General features: G+C 35.7%; 1 protein-coding gene across 4 annotated transcripts in view; it reads right to left on the reverse strand.

Annotated features, from left to right (window-relative positions):
- ERC2 (ELKS/RAB6-interacting/CAST family member 2) overlaps positions 1 to 19,644 on the reverse strand; it is a 531,140-nt gene that overhangs the window by 496,331 nt on the left and 15,165 nt on the right. For all 4 annotated transcript variants that reach the window (XM_087745272.1, XM_087745274.1, XM_087745271.1 and 1 more), the window contains exon 2: positions 12,644 to 13,446. In XM_087745272.1, the coding sequence (XP_087601398.1) occupies positions 12,644 to 13,300 (657 nt within the window). In that variant the 5' untranslated portion in view covers positions 13,301 to 13,446. The remainder of the gene's footprint in view (positions 1 to 12,643; positions 13,447 to 19,644) is intronic.

A 19,644-nucleotide genomic window follows, 5' to 3' on the forward strand; every position in this document is an offset into this window, starting at 1 on the left:
TGTCCCTAATGCAGCTCATTATGCAGACATACAAATTCTAATGACAACTATTGGGAAAAGCAGCAGGAGAAGAATGTGCAAGATTGCTGGTTGGCACAAAAATAAAGTGACTTGGCAAGTGCTCTGTGACCCCTCCCACTAAGATCCAAAATCCTGCAGAAAAAGAATGAGATGACAAAGGTCAGAAGACATTAAACCACACACATTTGTCAAAGCAAGTGTCCTGGTTTCAGCTGGGAACTGAAACTTTCAGGTTTGGGTATTAAAATAGTGGGGAAATACAGTCACAACCCACAAGGAGTAGAATTTGAAATAAATGAAACTTAAGTGAGACATTCTCTAAACAAAACTACAAGCTGAATCACCCATTCCTAATGGATGTCCAAAAGGTAAAAGAATGCCCTGAAAGCTATTAAGAGTAAACCTTCATGAGAATGTAAAGATGGAAATTCTACACACTGTGGGACTTCTTCCAAAAAGGCATATATACAATGCCAAGTTCCAGAAATTTTCAATTATCTAGCACCCACAGGAGGACTGAAAAAGTAACACTGAAATAAACAATGCCAGCTAGACAAGAATGCCATTCTCCAAAAGTGGCAGATACATGCAGCAAATGCAGAAAAGGGGGGGGGGGGGGAGGGGAGGGGGAAACACACCCACTCAATAATAATAGAAGTTGGGACCAATTTGGTGCAAGGCAAAGACGCCTTCTTATTTCCAAACTACTTCTCTACTGTTTTCTTCTTTTTTTAATTGAGATGTGTTAAAATACATGAAATACTAATAACACAACACCGTGTAACACACTTTGCCATAAAATACTTAAGTTAATAAATATGGAACCAAGTTTTTTTTTTATATATTTTACCCTTAAGTTATTCCAAAAGCTTAATTCAAGGATATCAAATAAAGAGTAGATTCTACCTCACATATTTGGAAACAAAATGACTCAACTGGACACATCTGGGAAACTAATACCTACAAAGATTTTGGAACTATAGGTTTTCAAATACAGTTTCCAACTGGATTAAGTTACCACTTTCTTCTGAGACCACTGCGACATAAAAAAAAAAAAAAAAAAAAAAAAAAAAAAAGACTTTCTAGTTGAAACAAGTATGGAAAAAATATATTCCTGAAGATAATTTTGTTTTCTTGTAAATTTGCAAAATCTTCCTTCCGATGTTCCATTCTATGCTTAGCCATTGATGGCACCGCTTCTCTGGCACTGCTTGTTCATTTTGCAGTCCTGAAGTCAGGATAATGCAGTGTATTCAGGCGGAAAAGCCTATCATGAGTATTCTTGTCTAATTGTTGAAATTCTCATTCTGACAGCTCTCCCTCTTCAGGGGATGAACTGCTTGAACAGGAAGAAGAATGCCTGGTTTTGCCTTCTCAAGCAACTTCTGTGCTTTCTACTCTATAGTTCCCTCCTCTGTTCCTGAACTCCACCAGGGAATCTGAAGACAAAAATTTCTCTAGTGTAAGGAAAGTACTAGATTATTCATACACAGTTATGCAATTATGCAGCTAATTCATTTCCACATTTTGACCAAACTAAGAATATATGAACAATAAACATACTAAAATAATAATAATATAAAATGAAAATAAAGAAATTTCATCCACGAGAGGCTGGTGGCCTTCTAAGCAGTTGTTGGTAATCAATGATTAAAAATTATGCCAAATCTCTCGAGTATCAGAAACTTCCTAGTAAAATTTATACTAGCATACAACACAATGTCTTTCTGAATACAAGTTTTGTAGGAAGAACTTCAGATTTCCAGAATACTGTAATACCATTCCAGTGATATATTGTAATTTTCATGACAGTATTAACCATCTCCAGAAATATAAAAGGGTTGTGGGCTCGTTTTGTTTCTTACAATATATATCAAAACAAATAAGACAAAATAATATAATAATATAGTGTACCCAGATGTATTTATGTTAACGTCAAACTCTGTACAAACCTTTACTTTAAACAGGTTTTATCTAGGTAACATCTACTCCGTATTCCAGAGAGCTGTGCTGAGAAGTAGGTACGTTTTTGGAGTGGCATAGGAAGAAATACAATTTTGCCTGTAGAATAAAGGGCAATTGGGAATTTTGGTTTCCCTCAAAATTCAAAGAGAGACAGCTTAGTTTTTGTCGCTCAGAGATCAGTAGAAACTTTTGACACCAGGAAGGAATTTAATATAATCATTGAAGGCAAACATTCTGAGTATCCCAACATATGTATTATTATTCATGTATATGTATGTGTATAATTACACATATACTCCAATACACCAGTTGGCTTTTATCACAGACCTGTTGATTTCAGACAGCGGTTTTCAAGTTTGGATTGAAATATTTTATTAATGCTTTGGTATAGCAAGATGTAAATAGCAAGCCACTATTTCACCTCCACCTTCCACTGTATTCAGCAGGAATACTGTACCATGATATTTAGGTATTTCTTCACTGAATTAGTTAAGCACATTGTGCTTTATCAGTAACCATTAGCTATCTGGAGTTAATATCACCCAAAGGGAAAAGTTCAAACTAACAGGACTATTCTTTCAGTTCTTTCAATTTGTAGGTAGAAAGTCTACACAACATCAGCTTACACATGATTTAAAACAAAATACGTAGGAAGTATTTAATTTTCAAAGCACAACTCCCTGCCTCTTTCTGTGTTGTTTTTCTTTCAATTCAAACCTGGATTCTGCAGTGAGAGTTGTACTCTGTACTCTGTAGCCAATTACATGGAAAACTTGAGTCTGCAAAAAGCAGACCTTGTTTCAGAGCTTGCTGCTCCTCTGAAGCTGCATCCCAACGCATGCTATGCTTTTTCTCCAGTTTCTGCTGACCTTTGCTTTTCTTCTACAGAAATGTGATGTGGTGGAGACCTCACACTCTCATTCAATTATAGATGGAACTGGAATAGAGATTACCTTACAAGACCTCAGTGATCTCTGAGTCTCTAACACTGAAATATTTACATTGATTTGCCCCAGGATTTTCCTTTTGGCAAAAAGCATTCATTTATTCCTTTCCCTTCAGGGTTCAAAGAGCACTTCACATGAAGTCTACTGCCTTCTTTCCACATATGTTTTGTTAGCTTTGTATATCATCTTCAAACACCGAGAGTAAGAGCAATAACTATATTGTGGCAGATGCTTAAGGAAATTTAAAAAGTAAATACAATTTCCCCATCCCACAGGCCAAATATTCTAAAATTACTAAATTCGAAAGAGTTATTTGCTCCTGCTACAGGCAATCCAATTTGAACCAAAAGTATCCTCTATAAAATATACCAAAGGCTCCTGAATGCTGGTTTCTTTGCTAACTCAACTGACAGATATTCTAGCAATATATTCAAGTAGCAAATCATATCTTGCAACTGACAGCTTTTGCAACTGACTCTCTGGCACCAGGGAAATACACAGTTCTATAGTCAGGAATGCTAGACACCTTGAACAGAGCGAACAACAGGTAAAGTCAGAATCTGACCCGGCATGACATTAACAAACCATAACTCCCAGGCATGCAAAAATTCAGAAGAAAATTGAATCAGTGACCAACAGGTTAAGTCACCATCATAACATTCCCCCCACCCTGACACAACAACCTGAAATGCATCTTACAAATGCGAAAACACAACAGAAAAGAGAAAGGTTAGGAAGTGTCATGTGAGTTTGTCTTTAAATTATAATATATATATAAAAAATAAATAAATAAATAGATATAAAATAAATACAATTAATACTTTGCAGCACAGCCAAAAGGGTTGTTTTTTTCAGAAATAGCCTAAAGGATGAAGTTCCCTATTGCAAGCTAATGGAACATGGCAATATCGACTGCCTGGTAGATAAACTGGGGACAACTCTCAGAAAAGTCAAGATGAAAGGACCAAAATGAGGGAAAAATGTCTGAAAATGTAAAGACTAAAAATGTATAATGAGAAAGGAATGACTTTTTTTTTTTTCCAGTACTTCCTCTCCTTTCTCTCTCCCACTTCAGATGATGGAAAATTCTGAGAGTCATTTCCAACATTTTTTTCAGATTAACTGAAAGGCCTCAAGGTTTAAAGACAGGAAGGAAACCAGTTTACAGAAGCTAATAGAAATATATATTTTTTTTTAAAAAACACCCCATAAACTGCAGGCTTCACCACAATCAGCAGAAAAGAAATTCACTAAGGATAACGTTTGATGTATTATCTATGATATCTGTGAGAAACTGTATTATTCATGAGATTAAGTGTTTAGTTAACTTCTTCAGGAGACTTTATAAGCCTTGCTTGCAAAATAAGTTCCTGTGTTATCAAATAGTTTAATATTTATGTGATGTACCCAATGCCTCCCAATTCTAACAAAACTCAAAATGGTTTATATACAATACAATTACCTCTCTCCCCAACTCCTTTATTTCATTCTGACAGCATAAAGTACCCTACTAGAATGGCTACTCTGGACTGATCCCTAATTTAAGGCAGGAGGCAGCAAAAAGCAGCAGCTGCCATGCTTGAGATGTGGTATGTACTGAAGGAATACCTTCAAGCAGTGCTACAAGCCTAAAGCAAGGATAACTTAAAGGTAGTTTTATCCCAACCTATTTCCTGCTAGATCTACATTTTTTGAAGTGGTCATCTCTCAGACCCTGTCAGAATCCTGGCTTCTGGACAAAGGGTTTTACCCACAGAGCAACACAAACACCACCGTTGAACAGCAGAACCGTGCTTCAAAGCACATCAGAATGGAGAACATAGAATGCAGTATCCATCTGAAGTTGCAAGTGAAATTTCACAAACTGGACAATATTACTAAATTCAGCTAGAGTGTCAACTAATAAACCTATAGTCTTTCAGGAGACTCGCTTATGCAATACTTCGGCTCTAAGTTTTATGCGGCAGATGATCATCACCATTACAGGACAAAAAACCCACAACAGAAGCAGCAGCACTTTTTGTAGTATCTCAGGGATGTGCCATCAAATGGTAACTAAGGATATGAATATGTTCAAAGCTGATGAGATCACAATTCTGAGTCATATAGCATTACACAGTTCCAAACCCCTTTTATTGGAATGCTGTTTCTGCTATAGAGTCAATCCATCTTTCCTTAAAACATTGTTTATGTTTCTTTATAAAGAACACTCACTGACACGCATTATTTGACACTCATTCTAAGACTTCAAGATGCAATTGAAATAACTTTTTTTTTTTTTAAATGCTAGCACTTCGGCACTGGCATAACTGAGAATGACCTATATCCTGCATTTAAAAAAAAAAGTGACCCAACTGACTAAAGTAGCTATTTTGCTCATATTCTTTTAAGTTTAAATCACTTTTTCAACAACTTTATTTCTAACGTGACGAATAAAGTACCTTTTGTTTAATAATATAATGTTATTAATAATAATTAATAATTAATATATATATATGTTAATAATAAAGTATATATTAATATAATAGTGCTCCTTCAGCTGACAAAATTGTACACAGCACATCCTAGACACTACAATTCATGCTCCTTATCTTTTTCAAATACTGGGGGGAACAGAATATAAAATCAATGTTTACTTTCATCAGATCTCTTCATATCTCAAAAATGCACAAAAGGATATAATTATTATTACTATCCTTTCCAAGCGACCATTAACATGCGATATAATTTTCATACAGCTTAAAGTATTAGTTTCTACTATATAATGTATGTATGTATGTGTATATTATCTAAACCAGAATAGCACCAAAAAGCTTCAGTCAAGACCAAACAAGCACTTCCATACTTACAGGGACACATTTGCCTTATTCTTTTTCTAGCTCAGTACTTATCAAACTTTTTCAGATTTAAAAAAATCCCATGATAAAAAAAAAAGTTAACAGTAATTACATTTCCTATTCACCCTTAAACACCTTTGGGTTATTGCTTGCTCAAAATTGCCTTGGATATCTGCAGTATTATGACCACGTCCTCATCTCCTTCCACTGCCCACCACAGAGCTAGTAGCCTTTCCTCAGCATCAGTAACAGCAGCACAAAAGCCAACACACAGCCTTCTGGCATGCCTTATTCACTGTTTCACACCACCTATATGCCGTCATTCCTCAGCAGAGGAGTCCTGCTATTTTAGCCTCTTCCCATTTGACAGAAACATTTTTATTTTCAAATTAGAAAAAAAAAATTACTGATGCACTTTTGTTTCATTATACTATCATCTTCAGATAATGAAGTTTTGCTTTATAATAAATGTTTCATCTGTTCCACACATTTAAATGCTTAAGCTCTTTATCTCATTTAAAAAAAAAAGTAAAGTAGTATTTTGCACTTACCTAAATTGCCATCAATGTACATGAATTTAAATGAAGAAAACAGTGAAAACATCCAAAATAAAGTTAAAATCAACAAGTATGCATGCAGCTCTTAAGACAGAAGTATTAAAAAAAAGCTGAAAAAAGCAGGACACAACAGTGAAAAACAAAATTAGGTGAATGAATGTGCTGAACCTACTGGCTTTAAAATACCTTAAAAGACTTTCACTGGTCATAAATACTACATTACAAATTTAAGTTGAAAATATTTAAATAGATAACTTTTTCATTAAAAGAGACATATTTAGGAAAAAAAAAATCAGTTTTTTTTAAATTCTTATTAAATTAGTTTATTAATGTGATAACATACCTTGGGAAGCATCGTAAAACATGAACAGAACATTTCTGTTTCTCAGGTTACTAGCTTTACCTTTTGTGTGTAACCTTGTACTTCATAAATATTCACAATAAGCTTCAAAATTTGTGGTGTTGCACACATTCACACAGAGACAATGAGACAGGCTGAAAGGTATTTATACCCCAAAAATCTCCTCTGACCAACTCTGGTATTTAGGAACAATGGGGGGCCACCTTTCCAACCAGTAATCAAGCATATACTTTCATGCATATTAAGGAAGAAAATAATCTATCTGGGATCTCAAACTGAAGACCCAGTTGCTGGCAACTCCCTGCATATTCCACTAGGATCAAACCTCCAGAATTTTAATGAGCATAAACAAAATATCTCAAAAAGAGATTAAGTATAGTCTCAGAAGTGAACAGAGTGAGGAGATAATAGATCTTGTACTTCCTTTGACTTGCATTTAGAGGATGCCAGCAGGGTCTAAGCCATACACTGTCCAGTTTGGAAGCAGGCAGGGTTGATACCAGCCGTGGAAACCATTGCGTAAAGTTAAGAAGTGGTGAGCTTCTTTAAACGTTAATAATAATAAATATATTACTATATTAATACATAGTTTTTCAACTGTATATAGTTTTATAAGTATATATAAATAATATATATAATTTTAATTTTTTTTTAACTCTACTGACTAGTTCCCAGATAAGCTAGCAAAGTTACAGCAAATTAAATTATAGCCCTTGCATCATGACTTTTCTTTTACAAGGCAGAAAGATGACTAAAAGAGTGTACTTTGTATGATGTGCAATGCATCAGAAAGCAAAATAAGCATATGGTATGTTTGGTTTGGTTTTTTGGGTTCGTTTTTGTTTTGGTTTTTGTTTTGTGGTTTGTTTGGTTTTTTTTAAGGCTGTATACATTAGCCTGATCAAGGTTTTACTAGGAGTACAGTTTAATTAATACCAAGAAGGGAATCATCATTTCAGAATATTTCTTAGTGTATTTTCTTTTACTGTTCTACTTAGACACTTATCCTGAATCAAAGTAAAAATGAAGAGCATGTGAAACAATTACTCACACTTCTGACTTCATGAATACACATAACCTTATCTACTGACTTCTATCAGCTCTATTCTGCTCATTGCAGCATCTATGAGTTATTCATGTTGCTACAGATACATAAAAATTATTTCAAGGAACAATTTTGTATTCAAAAATATGAGCCTCTCAGAGGAACTGTTCACTATGGTTTTTTATCCTTTCTCTTCATCTCATTAATCAGAAGCAAACTCCTGCAGTGTCAGGACAGGAACTAAACTTCAAAAGAAGATCAAAATTTACAGTATGTTTTCAAAGAACACATTAAGCAAATTAAAATTACCTGGTTTTCTGTAAGAAAAAAAAAAAAGGATCAAACTCACCATTTATTTCCAACAACAACATATAACCATATCACGAATGAAAAAGAGCCACTGTTCATTGCATGCAGTGGTTCATTTTGTATTAATTATGTAGTATTAAATAATGACATCTGTAAGTAGGGAAAAGGGGCATTATTTTGTCCAACTGAGTTTACAGTTTATTTAAGAAATGTCACAGTAAATCTAATTCAGTTATTGCAATGTCATAAAAGCAGCATGTCAACTGATAAACATATGTTGTCTTAGAGCCAGCTAATCCAAATGGATAAGCTAGTTCTCCCTCTTTTTTTGACAGACAGGCAACAATCCTGGGAATGAATACTGCTGAATAATTTCTTGTGTCCTCCCAGTTCTTTCCACCTCATAGCCTTCTGCTCTCCATTGAAACCTTCTACATTAACTCTTCTATATAACACATTCAAGCAAGATTAGAGAGAATATCTATCTACCTGGGGGGGGGGAATGCAAAAATCTCTGTGAAATGGATGATTCCAAGATGAAGAACCACTTTAAATAGTTAAAAACATCTAGAGTACTTCCTGCCCCTATGTATATAATCAATCCATATACAGAATACTACTAATTGTGCTGTGAGAAAATATGTCACAAAGAAGAAGAAAGAAGAACAGAAAAACAAGACAACTAACTTTGGGTTGTAATATCAAAGAACAGGTGCCCGAAGCATACATTTTCAAAAGCAAAAAAATCCTCAAAAGAAAAATCAGGAATTACCAAGTTACCATCCATAAATTTCTTCATGGGTCTCTTTTTGCTTCCAAAAGGTTTATCAATCTTCTGTTGAAACAAATCCTACTTTTTCAGACTATTTCTTCAATTTGCCAAATTTATTTTCATTTATAATCCTATTTTGCAGCATGGTTTAACCCTTCCCAGCTTGACATTATCTGAGTGCGTAATACATATCCATTATTCAGAACATTGATGAAAGGCTCACATGACAGATCCCTACCAGATCCTGCTAGAGATCTTTCCAATTTCACCATGAATTGATAATTACACTTTGATGCAGTCTTCTAATCAGATAGGCATCCATATAATACTGATTTAATCTCATATGCTTCCCACCAGCTTGCTAATGAAAATCTTCTGAGACAAAATGAAGTTTTCGCAATGTCAATACATTACTACTGCTTTTCCCTTATGCACAAAGTCTGTTTTCCTGTAATCCAAGAAAACCAGACTTGTTTGACATTATGCTTGACAAATCCATATTCAGTGTTAGTCTTTTTTTATATATTTTCCCTGTATTCCTTGTATTTTAGAAATAGCTAATATTTTTTAAAAAATACAAATAATAGGTTAAAAATAATTTTTTGTTTGTTCTTACAATATTTTTCCAGAAACTGCAATAAAAATATCAGACTTTCAACTCACTCATTTCTCTCGCTTTTTTTCTTTTCTATTTTTTCCTTTTTTTCTTTTTTCCCCCCTTTTTTGGCAGGCAGCTAGATTTGCCCTTCTCCAGTCTCCTGGGAGTTCCCAAAGTTGGCTATGAGACTAAGGGCCCCACTCAGGGTCAATTTCATCATGCACAGCCAACCTGAAAACAGTTTTTAGTGTTTCAGTAAGAAACATCTCGGTTTTTAAGAAAGGAAGTTTCATAAGCCAGTAACCCTCACACACACAAGGATAGATCTATTACTTTTTGATATAGATGTGAGAGATGGCACCACTCTTTTTTGTCTTTAAAATTATAGCTTTTTGATAATTGTAATTGAAATTAGTTGTTTGAAAGAATCAATAACGATGCGGATAAGTAAGACTGACAAACTAGCTGACACAGCCAGCTTGGAATTCCAAAGCCATTCTTTCAGAGAGGCTCCTCTCCAAATGCTTACAAGAAAACTATGGAGCAATTAGATAAGAGGCATGGTCCTTTCATACATAAATATTTGATTACTATAGAGGAAATAGCAGAAACACCTGGTCAAGTCATAAAACCAACAGAAGGCCCCTGTGGAGTTTTGCTGGAACCTGTGGCTGGGCTTTGTGCTGTCTCACACATCCTAAACAACCCAGAAAACAGGGAGAACAGAAGGATGACTGATTCTCCTCATCATATTAGGTTATTCAGGGCAGTAAAGACAAAAGCCAAATGCAAAGAAGGATTTTATAAGACTAAGCAACTAGGCAAGGGCTGGCAGATAAAATTCATGGAGATAAATGTGAAGTTATACACAAGTGAAAATAATCCCACCTTCATACATAACAAGCTGGGATGTAAAATGATTATAATCACTGGAGAGATTCTTCATCTATGATAAATATTTCCATTAAAATATTAGCTCAGTACTCAGTAGCAGTAAAAAAAAAAAGGTCATCCAAAGATAGAAAGAACAAACAAATTGAGTGTTGAGAAAGAATAAAAGGGCAAACACTGTAACATCAATGCATAACCCATTTTACACCTGTATTATGAAAAACACAATCCATTTTGGTCTCCTCAAAAAAAAAAATTAATAGGTCTGAAAAAGATTCAGAGAAGAATCAAAGAAACGTCAGAGTTTCATGAAAGGAACTATCACACATGCTAAGATTCTCCTATCTGGAAAGTTGCTGAGGGAGGGATGTGATGACAGTGTCCTGTAAAATCATAGGCGGCACTGAGACTGGCACCAGACATCAACTATTTAATGTTTCTTCCAGTATGAGGAACTGGAAATCCTAGCAAAAGCAGCCAAAGTCTAGTGTAAAAACAAATGAAAAGCAGTGCTTCTTCACATGACACATTAAGCTGTGGGATTCACTGTCGTAAGAGGTTGTGGACCTATTTCACATAGGTCCAAAAGCAGCTGGCTTAATTCAAAGAAAAGTCCACTGAGAGTTATTAAGCACACAGAAACTGTAGCTGGATCATAAAGAGTACTCAGTGGAGATATCACTGGATACTAGCTCTATTCTATGAACTTTTGGACATTGTTAGTAATGGAATACTGGGCTACCCAGTCTTTATGTCATATTATTATAGAGTAAGGATTCATGTTAAATATCTAGATAGGGTAAAATACATTCTTTTCATCTTTTGTTAGGTTCACTCTTACAAAAAAATAAGAGCGCTTGTTAAAAATAAAAAGATATAATCTTCTATGAAATGAATGAATGAATAGGAGGACTCATAGCAGAGTTACTAATTTACTTTCCCCTCAAGATGAGGAAATAGCTTTTAGAATAAAAAAAACCAAACAAACGCATAACCACTTTGGCAGGTGACAAAGTCTCTGAATACCAGATTCAGATTCCAAATGCCAATACAAGATATTAATGTGACATTTCCATAGGAAAGGGTACCAAAACAGAGTGTATTAGAATATTCCCCCTGCCGCTAAGGTGACACCAACTATCAAGATTAGAATGTCTGACCAATAAGGCTTTTGAATAGCAGAACCTCCGCCAAACATGCTTTTGATAATATTGGTTCTAGCAGCATCCTAGGGCACCTGCTATAAATAAATATTCAGTAACTATCACTGTCAGTCTGGATACACAAGTTATACAAGAAAATAATAAATTAATTCACTGTACTGAATTCCTGATCAAGACCCAGCCAGTTTCCCACTGAAGTAACTGGTATCAGACTTGTTAGTTCCATAGGTATTTAGGTTCATGACAAGCCTAAGAAGTGGAAAGTTTGGTGAGAAGCACTCATGATCACAAACTCGGGAGTAAATTAAAAATTTCAGTTGTTGCTGCCTGCCAGCAAAGAAGTTTAGATTTGGAAACTGCAAGTGAGAGAAACACAGGATTGTGTTTTTGTCTAGGGAAAGTTAACAGATGGTCTAAAAAGGAGCAGCTTTAAAATGAGACCAACAGCCAAAAAGTGTGTGGAGACAGCAATACAAGAATTTTTTTTGATCTATTCTGTGCCACGGTTTTGTATGGCTTTGTGAAATAGCTTAGAGTCTCAAAGCTTGACCTTATAGCTTTATTCATTCAGATTAAAATACTGTAATCTTTTTATAACTTTGGGAAAAGAATGTTATGTTGTGAAAAGAAGTATCCGAAATACATATTTACAAGATGCACTTTTCCTAAGTGACAGGTCTCTGAAATGTTGCTGAAAACACAACTTCATTCTGTAACATAGAACTATAGAAGGTTGCATATGGGGATATGATATCATATCTTCTTTTAACTTTAAAGAACTGGCCAGCTAAATCCCTATACAGTTCATACAAAATATGCCTCTGGATGTTTATACTTTTGCAGAAGTGGCTCATTTACCTGTTCAGAAAAGGCTGCTGAGTATATTTACACTGTTGCTGCAAAAAACCACTAGAGTCTCAAAAATAAGAAAACAGGTAGTGACAACCATTCTCGTCAGCTATAATGTGAAAGAATGCTGCATGAAGGAAATCATAACCTGCATTCAGCTTCTTATTAATGTCCTTTCCTACTGTTTAGCAGCTAGAGGGAGACAAACCAAAACATACAATTCTTGCTGTAAATGTCAAACTTGTTCCAGCATAGGATACAGTACCACAAGCAAAACATCAAGTACTTAGCTGTAAATCAACAGAAAGAAACTTTCAGAATTACTTACCTGATTTTCTTCATGGGAAACTCTCATTTGTTCTTTAAGAACTGACATTCTGGCTGCTTCTTCTTTCCTCAATACTCTCTCTTTCTTTAGCTCAGGACTCCAGAAAGTTTTGATGCTATTCATGGAGGATCCCAGCTTGCTGTCCTTAATGTCTAGTTCTTTTCTGAGAAGATCATTCTCCCTCTGTAGTTCCTTAAGCTGAGCCTGCAGGTCTAACATGGTACTATCTCTAACCTGTCTCAGCATAGAAGGAACCTGATGGTGGTGATGGTGTGACGATGTGGTCAGGCCTCCATGCTGATCAGTATACGAGAGGACATCTGTGTGCGAAAGTCCAGCTGAAGCAATATTAGGACTGCTCCCCATAGCTGTGACTCGACCACCATACACAGCTCGATTTGTAGCCCTTCCAAGAGTCATTGTGCCCTTTGGGAAAGTAGTAGAAGCTACACCTTCGTGGTCACTCAGATACATTGGTCCAGATGTTGCATAGGCTGCATTAAGGGACTGGATGTTCTCCATTGATAACGTCTTACCTGTTCCTCCTCCTCCTCCACTATTTGTTCGCCTATGGCCCAGACGAGGAGACCTTGGCAAACGAGGAGACCTGGAGGGACTTCCTTCTAAGTTGCTGATTGTTCTTGCACTTCCATACATTTTTCTTCTACTTTGAGGTACTATTTAGTAAGAAATTAGTAACACTAAAGTTGAATATTAAATTTATAATCCCAGCTAGAAATATTGGCAGTTTCACTGCATTCTTCCAGTAGGCAAAAATCTGTTGTTCCTCCGAAGTCAGAGACCTGAAAAAAGATGTTATAAAATTAAGTACATTTTCATCTTGGAAAATAAGTTTACAAGTAATCAGCATATATCAGAAAATAAAGTAACCCACTTCCTAGAGTAATTACTTTAAAAATAAAATTTACTATACATTTTGTATTTAGGATGACTAGTTAAAGATGCATTTTCAAACTAATTTCATTCAGAAGAAAAAACTGCTTATTTCTTTCTTGCTAGAAAATATCTTGACATTTTGACTTAGTTTAACAAGCTTTATGTTGCAATAAACACCATGGGCCCAAACACATAGCTTAGCTGATATGCTAACAGACTTAAATGATTGACCATGTGGAATAATATAAAGAAAAAAAGAATAGCTGTTGTTGACATTAAGAACTACCCAAACTAAGATATTAAATTTTCAAAAGACAGTATAAAAGTAGCAATTCAGCAGTTCTGTATATTCTCTAGTAATATTAGATTAATTAAGACAAAACAAGGAAATAGGCAAGGGTTTTAATTTCTGTTTGGATTAACAAAAAGGTTTTTGGATAGGAAAAAGGATGAAGAAAATGGTGTTCCTAATAGTTCAGCTGTAACCAGTACAAATATATTTTAGTAAGAAAAATTAACAATAAAACTAAGCTAATTTGAGTGAATATTTCCTTCTAAACAATTATAATGTATTACAACACAGTATTATTTGTTCAATGAAGTGCTAGCTTGCTAATATTTGTTGTTAGTAAGCTTCTCAGGAAAAGGCTGCATGACAATAATCTAGGTTTTCACTTAGAAAAGGAGTGCCTGTGAAATACAATTTTCTTTCTTTTTTTTCCTATGGATATCATATTATTACCCTGATAGAACTATCCTTGTACTTTATTTAACCAAACAGATAGACGTGGACTAATGCTCTGTTTTCAAATTCTTCAATAGCATCATTATAGATTTACCAAATTTTGAGTAAGTTTATTAACTTTACATAGCATAAATATAAAAATACAACAGGACTCTAGGATTAGGTAGGCCCGCTAATTTTTTTTTTTTCCCTAAACAAATCCGACCATTTCAATGAATTCGTGGTATTAATTAAATTGGTCATCATTAACCAGATCTAGCACCATTTATTTCAAAGGTAAGTAGAGGAAGAATAAAAGTTGGATTCAGTCAAATCCAGTAGTCTTTAACCATACCCTCAAGGCATCCTCATTATCTATAGATACATTATTTCCCAGTGATTTAAAACATCTGTTCCACATTTGCTGTGAAAAAAGTGTTGATGCAGGGGCAGGCAGAAGGATGATTTGATGTTATATTTATTAATAAGCTCTAGTATATTAAATCCTCACCAACAATATTAGCATAAAACATTATGGATACTAATTATGTCATCAAACAAGAAGCATGCCGAGTTCTCCACTGACCCCTCATTATCCCACATAAGCATACACCACATGGCTTATATGAATTCTAAGAATTGCTCGGTATATGCTATGTTTTCACCAAGTTTAACAGCTAGCATAGTCTAAAGTGGTTTTGTTTCATTTGAATTACCAGTATGCATCTGAATTAGCTGAGATGCTTCAACTTGTTCAACTGTTTTCAACTACTATTATACAACAGGGGCCATTCTTGTGAATTTTCACCTCTCTCCCAAGAGGTCACAAGAGTCTTGTGTCAAGAGTCAGAAGATTCAGAAGTGGAAGGCACGGCACTACACTACACTGAAATGTTGATGACAAAGCCACTATGGGTGCTGGACAAAAATATAAGAGTGCAGCATTTATTCAACATTGATAATTTGGAAACACTGAACTCTCTGTACTGCACCCACACTGCTCCATTAAAAGTAATTCATTACAATGCAAATATTGCCCTCGGCAAAATGGATCAAACAAGCTAACATAACATTGTTCCATACAAACTACATTAACAAGACCAGGAATTCCATAATAAAACATTACCGCTTTTTGCCACATACAAACAGCTCAGCTATATACATTGGCACTTTTTGCCATGTACAAACAATTCGGCTATGCATAAAGCAAAGCAGGGGTACCTACTTCAATGCGAAAATGTAGTTTTTAACTATTTAGGAAGACATAGATACAAAATTACACTCTAGCAACTCTTCTACTTCAGGATCACATAACTCAAAGTAACATGAATATTTTTAATTCTAGATGCAAAAGACTGATCCAACTTCTTGAGCCATGAAAAACCTCATAAAGCTTCCAGAATTCAGCCCCAAGGCACACAGATTTAAAGGAACCAGATGTAACTTGCTGATTTGAATTTTCAAATTTTGACATTTTATCATTAATATACAAATCTGCCCCCCTTTTCAGGTGTCATCCAGCATTCAAGAGATGACCCACAGCTTGTTCCACAAAAAGCCTGGTGCAGCTTTTCTGCCATCTCAACTTCAATGCATTGATCAATAAAAAACACCTCATGGTGACTGGGGGCAATGCAATTGCTTATCCTAATTCTCAAGTGGCTGCATCCTCTGGCCAAATAACATCACTCATAATGCACTCTGAGAAATCCATCCTTGTATAATTCTAGTTTCCTGAAAAAGTTCTGTAGCTCCTTCAAAGAGGATCTCACATGAGATCAGAGCTGAAGATCATTTTCCTTCCACTGGCTCATGGCACATCCTGAGCAAAAGAAACTGTTGTCTTAGACTGATACAATTCTCTTCCCCTGCCCTCCCCCCCCCCCCCCCCCAAAAAAAAATCTGGCCTGGTGAAAAACTAAGATTGCTAACATGAACTGTCAACGTCAATTTAAACTGGATACAAGCAAATATTTTTAGATACAGCAGACCTGATACATGGCCAGGTGGTGGCGGTTGGTGCAGACTTGTTGATCCTCAAACATACACGTATAGGGTACCCTTACATCATATCAATACTATTTTTCCTTTCCATTGCCACAGTCTGATAAGTAATTTATGCTTCTTCCTTTCAGTCACTTAATATCCTACTTAGCCCTTTGTTCATGTCTCTGATATTTATTTTTTGGTACTTGTTTTGCCTTTTAGAGTTTATTAGTTGTGGTCTGTCTCCTTTTCTCTACTTGTGTGAAGTTTTGAGAAGTTCTCATCTCAAAGCAGAGGACACTTATCTTGCTTAGCACTCCAATGCTTACTATTGAGCCCTACTTAAAAAGGGAATCATCATCCCTCATCCAAAGGGAGACTGACTTCTCTCTGGGCATCTCCTTTACTTTAATAATAATGTTTGCATACTGATTTAACATTGTAACTCTCACATGCCTGTGAAAATTCTGAAAGCAACAGAAGTAAAACACCACCAACCAAAAGAAATGTTATTACCTCCACAGTATTTTCAATTATTATTTTTATTTTTCCTCCTAAAAATACTCTAATCAAGATGGAGACCTCGACATAGAAAGTGGAAGCACATTGACAATATGCTTGGTTTTCTTACTTTCATGGGCTACTAAGGATAGCTCACAGACCAAAAGCTGAAAATCCTGATTTAAAGATACTCTTACAGTTTATCTCTATTTTTGTTTGCAATTCATTACCTACAACAACCTGAATTATTCAGACTGGCTTTCTTGCAAACACCTTGGAAAAAGGCAAGCACATAGAAGTGTGCTTTTTTGAAGTATATACATCTTAAGGATAAACCCTGAGCCTTCCTTTATGGCTGTGAAAAGTCTCAGACACAGCAGAAGCCCTATGCCATTGCTTTATGGAAGAAGGGAGAAAGGCACCTACATCATTTTCCACTCTTTACTGCTTATACACGGAACCTTCCTAGCTTCAGGAAGATTTACTGTGTGTCTCAACGCATCAGGAAGCGGAGGCATGAAGAAGCAATATCAGCCTCAGGGCCTCAACCACTGCCACACAGATCACCATCCACTGCCTGGAGAAAAAGAGAGAGGAGATCCCTTCTCCCATCTTCCCATAGAACCTGCTGTCACAGAACTGTTCTAGTTGAACTCAGAGTAGGCAGGCGAGACATAGATGATTCTATCTTGAAAACTAAATTGATTTTCTATTGCTATTTTAATTTATGGGAAGGAAAAAATTATTACTCTAAAGCAATCATTTTTCACCCAATTTTTCAAGGATGGTTTTGCTGAACTAAAGCATAACCCTTATGCACCATAACGCAAGGAGTGGAAAGATAAATGGAATCAAGGGGAAACATAAGACTCTCATATACTATGGGGAGGATGGGAGAGCTGTATAGACACGAACAGTATATCTACAACTGAAGAGACCAACCCTCCCTCTTGACAGAAGCCTAGAAGCTGTAGATGTTGCAGGAGCAAGCACAAAGGAGCTCCAATACAACTCGTGAAGGTTATAACCCTCTAAAAACTTCTCTGAGACAAAAAGTCACCCAGATCCATTCAGTCTGGTCTGAGACAGACTGCAGACCCATTGCATGCATTTTCCCATAAAAGGTTATTTTGAATTTTGAAATCCAGATCAGCTTAAATAGGACAAGAAAAAACAGATGCTTATTTACTCGTCTCAATATTTTCTTACTTCAAAAATACTTTTTAATGTACATAATGCATGACATAAAAACTAACCATTATAGTTGTGACTTCAATTTTTTGCATTGAAAACAAAACTATATAAAAAGATTCGGAAAATTAAGCATGCATTCTTGGGGGGGGGCGGGGGGAGGGGACACCTCCCCCCACCATGCTCTCCTCAGCCTTGAAAATCCCAGCAAATAACAAATAGTCTATTTCATGAAAAAATACTTCCTGGTGGCTGTTCTAATTTGGGCTTAGCTTATTTCCACATTTCTGCCTCATCTCATTACCTGCACTCTGCAGACAATAACAACACGGGTTCTCATTATCCACATCACTTAAGTCTCTGACATTGCATTTTATTTGCCTTTTAACTATCTATTTTTATAGAGACTAAAAACATGGGATTCTAATATGATACTAATGGAAGGTCTGTCTCACTCAATTTACTTTCCAAATGCATTACTTTGACATTTTACATAATTACACAGTTTCCTTGAAATACTGTCTTCACAGAACCCCATAATTTCTGGTTTTCACTGGTTACACACTCTTAACCCACCCCCCCAAAAAAACCTCAATTAATTTTGTTAAGCTATTTGAATAAATCAGTGTCACCAAGTTCAAAGCAAGTGAGAATTTTCTGCATTGTGTCTGTCAATCTTTTCATAACAAGTCCAAAAGAATTGTGTAGAGGCATTGTAGTTTAGCCTCAGAACAGACTGGGGGCTATTTTGCCTGTTTCCTGAGCTCTATGAATCCTGATGGTCCAGAAAAAAATGGAAACTAGATCTTGCCAGACAAAAGCCTGTGGTGTCTGAATAAATTTTAATGAAATTACTAAATTCTTCCTTCATTCAGTTCAGAAAAAACACAATATGTTGTTACATTCCATGTCTCTCCTATAAAATGTTTGGGCCTAAGCAGCCCATCAGTCTCAGATCAGATATTCCTAAACCATTAAAAAAAAGGATACAGTTTGAACTTTGCTACCAGTTCTGCAGGTAGCCACAGCGCATACAGAGTTCTCAACAGTTTCACATTAGAGGTTTCACTAACAAGCAGGTGCTAGACAGCACGCAATGTGGCTAATTCCACAGCAGATTTAGCAATTTTATTGAAAAAAATTACCAATCACACTATGCTGGAAAACACCAAGAAATGTAGAAAAACTTCAGTAACTAGATACAGGGTCAGAGACAACAAAAAATGTAGCAAACCTTTCCTCGTAAAGTATTCACATGACAGAAAACACATAATATGAGCAAATATTCAGACTATGCTCAAGAAGTGCATTGACTACTAAATCTAAATTATCATCTTAACTGTACAGAAATCATTCTTCATATTACTAACAGCAGCCAAACATTTTTAGTGAAGGACAAAGACTTGATTTCTTCCTTCTCCTGTTTTTGGGGGGTTTGGTTTTTCCAGGTTTGTTTTTGTTTGGTTTTGGTTTTTTTTGGGGGGTGGGGGTGGGGGGTGTTGGGTTTGTTTGTTTTTTCTCTCAGACTAGGGCATGCTATTAGTTTCATAAGGGTCAGCGTTACAGTTTCCTTATCATCAACTGATAACCAGTATTTGAACACGGACCTACTTTCTGACTTTCTGTCAATATCTCTCGCATGCTGACCACTTATGCCATCTTCACAGGCAGACATAGTGGGGCCAGAACAGCCGCCAAAATA

The sequence above is a fragment of the Nipponia nippon genome, unplaced genomic scaffold (genome assembly GCF_047370975.1).
Source record: "Nipponia nippon isolate SJK-2023a ecotype South Korea unplaced genomic scaffold, ASM4737097v1 scaffold_9, whole genome shotgun sequence".
NCBI lineage: Eukaryota > Metazoa > Chordata > Aves > Pelecaniformes > Threskiornithidae > Nipponia > Nipponia nippon.